Raw genomic sequence first — 10,887 nt, 5'->3', positions numbered from 1 at the left:
GCCATATTGAGGAACAAAATGGTGGTGGGCCTCTAGGAGGCCCGTTGCGGCCCCTGGAGCCCTCCAATAGGGCTCCGGCGGTGGCAGCAGGCCCCTAGGAGGCCTGTTGCTGTCACTGGGGCCCTGCAAAAGGGCTCCGACGGCGGCAGCGGGCCCCTAGGAGGCCCGTTGCCATCGCTGGGGCCCTGCAAAAGGGCTCCGACGGCGGCAGCGGGCCTCTAGGGGGCCCGTTACAGCCGCTGGGACCCTGCAAAAGAGGTCCGTCAGCGGCAGCGGGCCTCTAGGAGGCCCAAAAAAAAAAAAAAAACCCTCCAAGAGGGCTCTGGCAGTGGCAGCTGGCCTCTAGGACTTTTTTGCCAGCCTCTGACGGGGCCTGGGGCCCTGTTAAGGGCTGGCAAAGAGGAGGAGGCCTCCAGCGCTGGTGGCCCCCGCTGGCTCTTTCCCAACCTTTGACGGGGCCTGGGGCCCCGTCAGGGGCCGGCAAAGAGGAGGAGGCCTCCAGTGCTGGCGGCCCCCGCTGGCTCTTTCCCAACCTCTGACAGGGCCTGGGGCCCCGTCAGGGGCCGGCAAAAAGGAGCTCCGCCCCCGGCATGCACCCCCGCCCCCCCGTGGGTGGAAGCTCCACCCCCCCCCCTCGCCCCCCCCCCAGCTGTCTGAGGGACAGCAACCCGACCCCCGCCTCAAAAAGGTTGCCTACCCCTGGCTTAGGCGGTATGAAGTGGTATATAAATGAAGCTGCTATTGCTATTTTATATAATGGACACCATTTCACTATACCATTATATATAATGGGACTTGAGCAACCATGGACTTTGGTATCCACAGTGGGCCCTGGAATAAAACCCCAGTAGACACTAAGAAAAAACCCAGTATATCTCACGTTTTCACCCTCAAAGTGGCCTTCAAAGTGAGTTACATTCATGCTAATATATACTGTGAAGCAGACCTTAGAAATTAAAAATATGACTTTTCTATCTCTTAGCCAGAGGAAATACTACAGTCTGTGGAGAATTCAATTTTGAATCTGATCCAGAAGCTGCTTACATTGTTTTAAATGAATATACCTGCCCAGTTTATATTGCATCATGGGAGTTCATATGTTCCTGCCCATTGTCCTGGGTAAGATGTTAAGTTTACTATTTTATAATTACTTATCTGGGAGTTAAGTCTCAGTAAAATTACAGGAGAGAGACCATATGTTATAGTGGTTTGAGTGTTGGACTAGGACACTGGAAGGCTAGAGTTTGAATCCCCACTAAACCATGGAAACCTATTGGGTGATCTTGGGTAAGTTACATTCCCTTAGCCTCAAATGAAGGCAAGGTCAGTGATAGGCTTACCTTAGTGTCATCATGAATCAGAAATGACTTGAAGGTACACAACAATAAGACTTACAGGAATGCACTGTAAATGTCTGATAGTATAGGCCAGTGATTCCCAAGCTTGGGCCCTCCAGATGTTCTGGACTTTAGCTCTAAGAATTACTGACTATTGGCCTAGCTGGCTAGGACTTTTGGAAGCTGAAGTTTAAAATACCTGGTGGACCAAAGTTTGGGAACAACTGATATAGGCAGATATCTAAATTAGTGCTGTCGGATTGATGGTATGTGGACTGGAGCTGGTCTGTGAACTATTGGTTGGCAGTCTGGCAATTTTCCAGTAATGAAAGAAGCAGTTGCTAGTCCCCAGCACATTGGCTTAATTTCAATTTATTAAAGAAGGCTTCATTTGAGGAAGTCCATTTTGGGATTTTTTGACACCATCTTGGTTTTATTTTTAACCAAACTCTTAACAAGGCGTGTCTAATAAAATGGTTGTTAAAATCTTTGTTTACTTTTAGTTTATCATAGAATAGATAACCGTGCCACCCGAATCGTATTCCTGAACTCTCCAATTGTAACATTCTTTCTTTTTTCAATTTAATCCAATCTGTGACCCAGTCCATACAATTTGCATAATAATATAATTTTAAATTTGGTAATGCTAATCCTCCTCTATTTTTTAAATCTTGCATATATTTGAATTTAATTCTGGGTTTTTTCCCTGACCGTACAATTTTTGATATGTCTTTGTGTCAGATTTTAAATGATGTATAATTTATTATTATTGGTATATTTTAAAATAAAAACAGCATTTTAGGCAGTATGTTAATCTTCCCACCCATGACAAACCTATTTTATCCCATCTTTCAAGTTCTTTCTTAATTTCTTGTGATTTGCCCCGAATTCTTTGTTGTGATATCAATTCCTAAATATCTTACTTTCTTACTAATTTGGAATTTTGTTAAATTTTTTATCTTTTGTCTTTCCTTTTCATAGGTCATCAGTTTTTAAAAACACCTGTTTGCTTAAAAAACAATAACAGTACCTAATCAGTTCTGCTAGGTTACAAAAATAAATTAAAGATGCAGTAATGATAACATTTATAAGACATATTTTTTATGTTATCTTTTTTCTGTTCACTACAAGATACAGGCACCATTAGAGTCACGAACAACAGATTACTGAGCAGGCTGATTAAGACAGCAAGACTTTTAAAGGTTCAGGAAATCCAGAGCTTGGGAAAGTTACTTCTTTTGATTATTCTTTCCAGAATCAATAACCACCAAAGTAATTTTTCTAAACACCGAGAAGTCAGAAAATATGCCATGAAAGAGTGCATTAAGCAAGTATTGCAAAGGGGTCCGAACTGAAAACCTCTAATATCTCTAGTCCTAATATCCATGACACATTGGCTTTGCCTAGCTATTAATGTTAATTTTAAATATATGAATAGCTGATGTCCCCACTATGCTTGCAATTCCAAATGGGGATGGCATGGCTCCTCTGGAGGAATGAAAAGTCTAGTCCTATTTCATTAATGGATCTAGTTTTATAATTCTGTATATTATTAATAACCAGGGTTGTTTGGTTTTTGAAACTGCAGTAAGTGGCAATCAAATTCATGATGATAGTGAGGAAGTAGCTATTAACAAGGTTATGCTTTACCTAAATACTAAATGAAAGCATTGATTTCACTTAATTTGCCTATGCATTTCTCAGTAAAACTAACACAGTCCACATACTAGAAACCTAAATACTTCATGATGCACTTTATGGAAATCTTTGTTTGGTCTGTTTGTTTGACATAAATCAACAATCCTGAATCTGTTTTAATCATATCAAAAATGCTAGTTAAAAATTGCACATGAAGAGTTACATACTGATAAACCTCATTACAAGATTTATGTTCTCTTTTCTTATGCTGTCCTTAGGATATTCAAAATGAAGACAACTCTTGTAAATTTGTGTTTGTGTGTGTTTGTTTAGAACACACACACACACAAAACCTCAGAGCAACATACATAATTCTTCCCTTTCCCATCTTATCTTCACAACAACTCTGTGAGGATGGTTGGCCTGAAGGGAATGACTGGCCACATGTCAATCAGTGAGTTTTATAGCTGACTGAAGATTTGAACTTGGGTCTTCTAACCAAAGCTTCACACTAATTAGTACATCATAACAGCTATTATTGGAATTTCATAATCTAGGCTTACAAATTGTCACCCAGTTATCCTTCCATGTTTCTCTAATGATTTCTGACATTTCCTTTGAAAATATTTTTTATGTATCTTTAATATAAAATAAAGGCTGCAGCTGCATTGCAGAAATAATGCAGTTTGACATCGCTTTAATTGCCATGGCTCAGTGCTATGGAATTCTCAGATTTGTAGTTTATGAGATATTTAGCCTTCTTTCTGTCAGAAAGCTTTAGTGCCATAATAGACAACAATTGCAGATTCAGCCTAAATGTGCAACCTCACTGGTATGTCTAAAATTTCTCAAAAACACATTTCTTTCTTTCTTTCTTTCTTTCTTTCTTTCCTTCCTTCTTTCTATGACTCAGGACAGAACAAAACTGACAAAAATAGTAAAAACTTTATCCGCATTGACAGAGAAAGATGGTTCTATTAAACATCATAAAGCAGAAAAATATATAAAATTCACTTAAAAGGAATGCACAACTTTTCCTCTTAGATACTGGAATTTGTTCTTGTAGGTCTCAACTGTTTTAATATATCATCTCCATACGATTCATATCTACTTATTTATAACATTGGATAACAGCCGTCTAAATGAAAACACAGTAAACAGATGCTAGTATTTCTTTAAGAGTCTGGTCACATCATAAAAATGCTGTGATTAAGTTCTTACTTTGTAAATATTTGGAGGGGAGAAATTGACTTTTTATTCATGTTCTTTAACTGGATTGTATCATTTGAATTGGTGATCTGTGTTTTCTTTAACTGTGTTGTGTCATTCATTCTACATAAAGAAATATGACATCTTCATGATATTATTCCCAATAATTCAAAGGAACATACCACACTGTTACTTCAGTGGAATATTACTAATCCCAACAGCAATGCTACTTGAGCTAAACTCTTTATATCTACTAAGAGTCTGTACCTACTTTTTCTTGAATTCAATTTCTTCTTCTTTTCAATGGGAAAATTATTCTTTACTTTTCAGGAGTTCTACCATGAATGGATTAATCAGAATACCGAGAAAGCCAAGTTTATGAAGAAAATATATGCTCATTCTATCGCAAAGTGTGAACATGAATCACATTTTATTACTTGCGATTCTTATGCTATGGCTGCTGCCATTGATGAGAATTTTGTCACCGAAGTCACCCCAGTTGGTGTAACTGTTGAGCTCAGAGGCTCACTAACCAGAGGAATGATGGTAGTGGACTGGAGTGACAAACTGAAAAAGGAAAACAAAGTTTTTATAATGAGAAAATGTGATCTAATGAAGCTGGAGACACTTTTGATGGCTGCTTTAAAATAAAAATGGGACACTTAAGTGAAGAGCCTTTCCTATCTATACTTCTGCTGTGATGGGCTGCTTGAAATTTAGCTCCTGCTATGCAACCAGAGGTTTGTATGCAAAAGCTAAAGCAGCATCACATGCAAGGGAAACAGTGTAAACCTGGTAAAGGTTGCCACAACTACAATTCAGTTAGTATTAATCCTCTCATATTTAAAGTCTGTTAGCATGCGTCTGTGAAAGATGTAGGCTGAAACTAAACCAGACAGAGAGAATCTTTCTTATGTGATAAAGCATTTTGATGGGCTCATTCATAGAATGAATGAAATCACATTCTAATAGACAAATTATATATATATATATATATATATATATATATATATATATATATATATATTGCTTAATATATAAATATTAATTTACCGATTTAGAGTAGATATTAGGGAAATTGAAGCACTCAGGGAATACTGAGATCTAGCATGCATCAATTGAGCATACTCCAGAGAAAAGTAAGCAGAAGTTTGTTTTTTCTTCTTTCCTGTAGTGAACAAAAATTTCCATTAGAACCAATATTTCATGGGCAGGATCATACCAATTAATTACCATAAACTGATTTTATATGTGAAACAAAATAATCACAGCTAGCTTAAGTTACACCAGTTTGAAATTGTCAGTAATTTCCAAAACTTACTTTCATGCCAAACATGATGGAGCCTATCAGTGTAACAGAAGGAAGGTGCAATATTTTTTTTCTACAAGTGTAATGATTGCAATTATTGGCCAAATAAAGCATATCTGCAACCAAAAGTCTCATAATTATATTTTTGCAAACACTGAATTATACCCTCTGTATGTTAACATTGAAAAATACTTAATGAAATCTTATTTTTAAAGATACAAAATCCATACAGAAAGTTTACCAGATTCTTCCAGATTGAATTTGTGCATCATAATAAGCTGGCTTTTGGGCCATGGGCTGATGGTTAGGAGATGGAAAAGATGATGGAGCTATCATGGTATATTTATTGTAGATGTGTATCCTTGCCTGCAAGAACCAATCCTGATACAGCAGACCAATAAGGAAAGTATGTGTGCATAGTCTCAGGAACTGCAGGTAACCGAAGATGTATTTTTTAGTTATCCTCCAGATACATAAAGAGAAACCTAGTGTTGGCTTAAACCAATGGTTCCCGATTTGTGTTATTCTCTTAAGAGGCATGGCTACTTGAAAAAGTATATAAAATTCTAGAAGGGAGACACAATGAAGTAAATGTTTTTTTCTCTCTAGCGCAAACATGGGTGGATTAATACTTTTTAACAGAGGAACCTCACAGATCCACACTGGATTTGAAGGAGAATAATGGGCAGCATCACCATTTCATCATCCTCACTTATGAGAAAGTGTTAAGCATCAAAACCATCTAAAATTCACAAAAAAGCAATACCTTTATTGGGCCAACCAAAAATGCACAAAATAACGAAAGCTTACAGAGCTCCACTGACGTCTTCATCCAAGAAAGTGTTAAAAATACTGGAGGGGGGGATGACAAAGTTAAGAGCCACAGCCAGGCCTACATGTAAAATTGTTTTGCTGTTGTTGTCAGTTAAGATGGAGGGATATCCATATAGGCTGAGGCCACTCCTCTCTTTGGGCATGTGGGCTCTGGGAGACAAAGAGTCATAAAATCCAAGCAGTAAAATATTCTTCCAATTGACAGTCTACAAAAAGAGCATGTGGCCATAGTCTCTCTCCTTGTCTCTACATGATGGGGCGTGAACTCAAATCTCCTATTTTCAGGTACTAAATAAATATTGGAGTGAGTGAAGAGTTTATGTCCTCCTTATGAAGTTAGTTAAATTTTTGGTCTCATATTTTTTTCATTGCCAGTCCTAGTTCCTTTCCCGTTTGACAAATCTTTTTTTCTTCAGTATGTCTGAAACCCTAACCCCCTAGTGTTTTCATATATTACTAACTTGTAGCATGGCGTAGTGGTTTGAGTGTTGGAATACAACTCTGGAGACCAGGGTTTGTTTCACAGCTTGGCCATGAAACACACTGGGTGACCCTGGACAAGTCACATGCTCTCAGCCTCAGAAGAAGGCAAGTCCTCTGAACAAATCTTGCCAAGAAACCTCCATAATAGAGTTGCCTTAGGCTCACAATACACATACAAGATATTGATTCATACAGGATAGAGCTGCAATTCCATCATCCCTTTGCACTTTCAGGGAAGTTGTCCCCCCCTCCTTGTTGTTGCAGCCTTTCTTACTGAAAATCCCTCTCCAAACTCCACCACTGTTATTAAGAATGTGGCACAAGACAAACATATATATATATATATATATATGACCAACATATATATAACCAACATAACCAACATGTCTATTTCCTTTGTGTCATTTAATAGATTGTAATTCCCTTTGGACAGGGGTCTCACAATTCTGTCCTGTTGTAATTTGTTAAATGGCATGTATGTATGTAGGATTTTTTAATGGGGAAAAGTATGAAAAAAGAGAAAAACCAATGATAAAAGAAAGAAACAGAATAACTCACCAAAGTGTTACAACCTGCTCTGTTCTCTTCTGTTATTCGAATGACAAGAATGGGATCAGGGATAGTCCAGGACAATCCCATGACAGATAGGAGAATTCTGATGGCAAAGAAGTAAAAGGGTACAGATGGAAAGATCTGCAGGAGAAAGAAGAAATGCAAGATTAAAACTTACTGGGGGCAGAGGCTGTAAAAAGAAGTCTAGAGGTAGAGTTTGGGACAGGTAGGGATACAGCCTTGATGAAACAGAAACAGAAAAAGAGAGGGATCCATGGTCTAGTGGTTTGAGTGCTGGACTGCAATCTTGGAGACCAGGGTTCAAATTCCTGCTCGGCCATGAAGCCCACTGGGTGACCTTGGGTAAGTTGCACAATCTCAGCCTTAGGAGAAGGCAATGGCAAACCTCCCTTGAACAGATCTTGCCAAGAAAACCCTGTCATAGGGTCACCATGATTGATAGGACTTAAAGGCACACAACAAAAACTCATACTACAAATCACCTTTTAGCCACAAGGTGGTGATATTGACCTACAGTTTTACACATGAAAAAATAAGATCAGTCCTTTGTCGGAAAGTGAAAAAAAGATGCAACGTGTTACAGGCTTTGCTTTCTCCACTGATTTCTATTCTTGTTCATGGAATGCTTTCCTATGAAAGCAGCATCATTTATTTATTTATTTATTTAGGTATTTATATCCCGCCCTTCTGCCCTAATGGCTCTCAGGGCAGCTTACAATAATATTTTTAATCAGACAGTTCCCTGCCCTCAGGCTTACAATCTAAAAGACACGACACAAAAGAAGGGAATGGGAGGGATCATGAGTCTTTTCCCCCAAAGAGCTTTTATACTGAGTCACAACCAAGGACACATGGCTAGTTTCAAGCTCTCTTCTGAGAATGTATTGTCAAGCTCTCTTCTGAGAATGTATTGATTTAGCAATAGTGGGTTTGATCCAGCCTTAGTCACACTTTAGTTATTTATAATACATCTCACTGATCTCAGTGGATCTACCCCAAGTATGAGCTAAACCCAGGTTAACACACTGAGGGTGTAGCCACACTGCAGAATCCAAGTAGCTTGACATCACTTTAACTGCTGTGACGTCTCCTACAGAATCCTAGGATTTTTAGTTTGCTGAGGTCTGTTTGGAGCCTAGTGTGTCGGAGATCTCTGGTGCCTCAACAATCTACAAATCCCAGGATTCTGTAGGACAGTCATGGCAGTTAAAAGTGGTGTCAAACTGCTTTAATTCTGTAGTGTGGCTACACCCTGGGTGTATCGACACTACATATGTACAGTTATCCCTCCATATCCATATCCATGGATTCAAACATATATACATTCCAAATGGCAAACCCTGATTTTGCCATTTTATATAAATGACACCATTTTACTATTATATTGGACAAAATGGGATGTGCATCCATGGATGTGGCAATCTGTGGGGGTCCTGGAACCAAACCCCAGTGGATACCAAGGGCTCACTGTATAGCACTTTGATCACATTTGAAGTGTTTCTGCTTCACCCTAAGGAATCTTTGGATGTGTAGTTTGTCAATGCACTTAAAATTCCCAGCTAGAGAACTTAGTCCACACCTATTATCTGCAGCATTAGAGCTCTCTAGCAGACAATTGTGTGTATCTCACTGGACTACAAATCCCATTGGGATGGCATAGGGACAGTTAGAATGGAATCAAAGTGCTGTATACATGTAGTATGGATGCACTTACTTTTTACATCAGGTGAGAGGAACGTCTGGCTCTGGGACTGGCCCTCCACCCACATGATGTACTAACCTTGTCCTGTGAAGTTCCACCAAAAGTTATGGCATTGTTTCGTGGCACCTTTTTTTGGTTTTTCTGATCCCCTCTCCACCCCTTCTAGGGCATTATGGGCAGTAAGAGAACAAATATGTTGGCACTTTTGGTTCCCCTTGTTCCCACTCACCACTGGAATAAAGCTGCTCAGCATTTCTGTGCAACTGAATCCAACTGTAGGGCTAGGAGATGTTCTCCAGTTTTGGTTTTCATTGTCTGCAAGGTTTAGTTTTAGACTGACATCATATTCTGCAAGTGCACATTGTAATTCTCGATGACTGTTTTTCCAAAACAAATTTTCAGAGGAATGGTAAGGTTTTCAATATTTGTCATTCTTAGCCCATCGTGGCAGAAACATGTACTCCTGTCCTTTCACTGAAACTTGGTTCTGTATCATCGGTATGCCATTCTTCCCAAACATACGGCTAAAGAAATGCTCAGTCAGAGCAAGTGTTTAATGTTGGCGTAGTTACTCATTTTCTCCCATAATAAATACAGTCGGCCCTCTAGATCCACGGATTCTTTACCCACGGATACAAGCATCCACAGCTTTAAAATATTAAAAAAAATAGTTAGAGAACTATTAGAAAACTTTATATGTTAAAGAGATTTTGATTTTGAGGAAGAATAAGACAAGAAGCTGTCAGAAATAATAGAATCAACTATTGGGATGACATTAGGAAGTTAATTTGAGTTGCTAAAACAAGGGTTAAGATATATTATGACATTAGAAGTTGATGATAGAATAAGCACTGTACATTATAAAGGAAGTATCTATTGGAATATGGTGTTAGATTTAGAGAATAATCTGTATATCTTATCTGTTTCTTCATTGTTTTCTTGTAAAAGTATTTATTTTAATATCTGTGATATAAATTAGAAAAATAAAGTTAAAAAAAATATTCCAAAAAGATAAAAATTCCAAAAAGCAAACATCGATTTTGCCATTTTATATAACGGACATAATTTTACTATCCATTGTATTTAACAGGACTTGAACTTTGGTGTCTATGGGGGTCTTGGAACCAAACCCCAGCAGATACCATAAAGATGAGAAACATATTTACTATTTATACATAGAATCATAGAATCATAGAATCGTAGAGTTGGAAGAGACCACTAGGGCCATCCAGTCCAACCCCCTGCCATGCAGGAAATCCAAATCAAAGCATGCCTGAAAGATGGCCATCCAGCCTCTGTTTAAAGACCTCCAAGGAAGGAGACTCTATCACCCTCCGAGGGAGTGCATTCCATTGTCGAACAGCCCTAACTGTCAGGAAGTTCCTCCTAATGTTCAGGTGGAATCTCTTTTCCTGTAGCTTGCATCCATTGTTCCGGGTCCTGTTCTCTGGAGCAGCAGAAAACAAGCTTGCTCCCTCCTCAATATGACATCCTTTCAGATATTTAAACAGGGCGATCATATCACCTCTTAACCTTCTTTTCTCCAGGCTAAACATCCCCAGCTCCATATTCTCTGCTTATCTGCCCCAAAACGTGTAAGGGAATATTCATTAAGAAAACTGTTTTTCTGAGCCCTTCACTGCAAGTGGAGGTAGAACGAGGGCTTTAAAGCAAAAGTTAGGTAGGCTGTCCAGAAGCGCTTCCTCTTAATAGCACCAATAGAAGAAGTTTCTATTTCCCCTGTGGATTTTAAGAGTAGATTAGAGGCATGTATTGGCCATGCTTTCAGCGGAAAGAAAGAA

At 38.8% G+C, this 10,887-nt stretch overlaps 1 protein-coding gene and 1 long non-coding RNA gene across 5 annotated transcripts in view; one reads left to right on the top strand and one right to left on the bottom strand.

Annotated features, from left to right (window-relative positions):
- The window catches only part of LOC121926664 (inosine-uridine preferring nucleoside hydrolase-like), a 24,552-nt gene extending 19,367 nt beyond the window's left edge, over positions 1-5,185 (top strand). For all 4 annotated transcript variants that reach the window (XM_042459825.1, XM_042459826.1, XM_042459824.1 and 1 more), the window contains exons 5-6: positions 983-1,119; positions 4,515-5,185. In XM_042459825.1, coding sequence (XP_042315759.1) covers positions 983-1,119; positions 4,515-4,835 — 458 coding nt within the window. In that variant the 3' untranslated portion in view covers positions 4,836-5,185. The remainder of the gene's footprint in view (positions 1-982; positions 1,120-4,514) is intronic.
- A 2,182-nt stretch (positions 5,186-7,367) lies between these two features.
- On the bottom strand, positions 7,368-7,956 carry LOC121927282. The gene is made up of 2 exons (XR_006103168.1): positions 7,866-7,956; positions 7,368-7,503 (listed from the first exon to the last, which is right to left on the bottom strand). It is a non-coding gene; the product is annotated as an uncharacterized LOC121927282 (long non-coding RNA).
- Between the last annotated feature and the right edge of the window lie 2,931 nt (positions 7,957-10,887).

The sequence above is a fragment of the Sceloporus undulatus genome, chromosome 3, assembly GCF_019175285.1.
Source record: "Sceloporus undulatus isolate JIND9_A2432 ecotype Alabama chromosome 3, SceUnd_v1.1, whole genome shotgun sequence".
Classification (NCBI taxonomy): Eukaryota; Metazoa; Chordata; class Lepidosauria; order Squamata; family Phrynosomatidae; genus Sceloporus; species Sceloporus undulatus.
The sequence above is the reverse complement of the archived record's forward strand: the minus strand, read 5'-3'. Positions and strand labels throughout refer to the sequence as shown.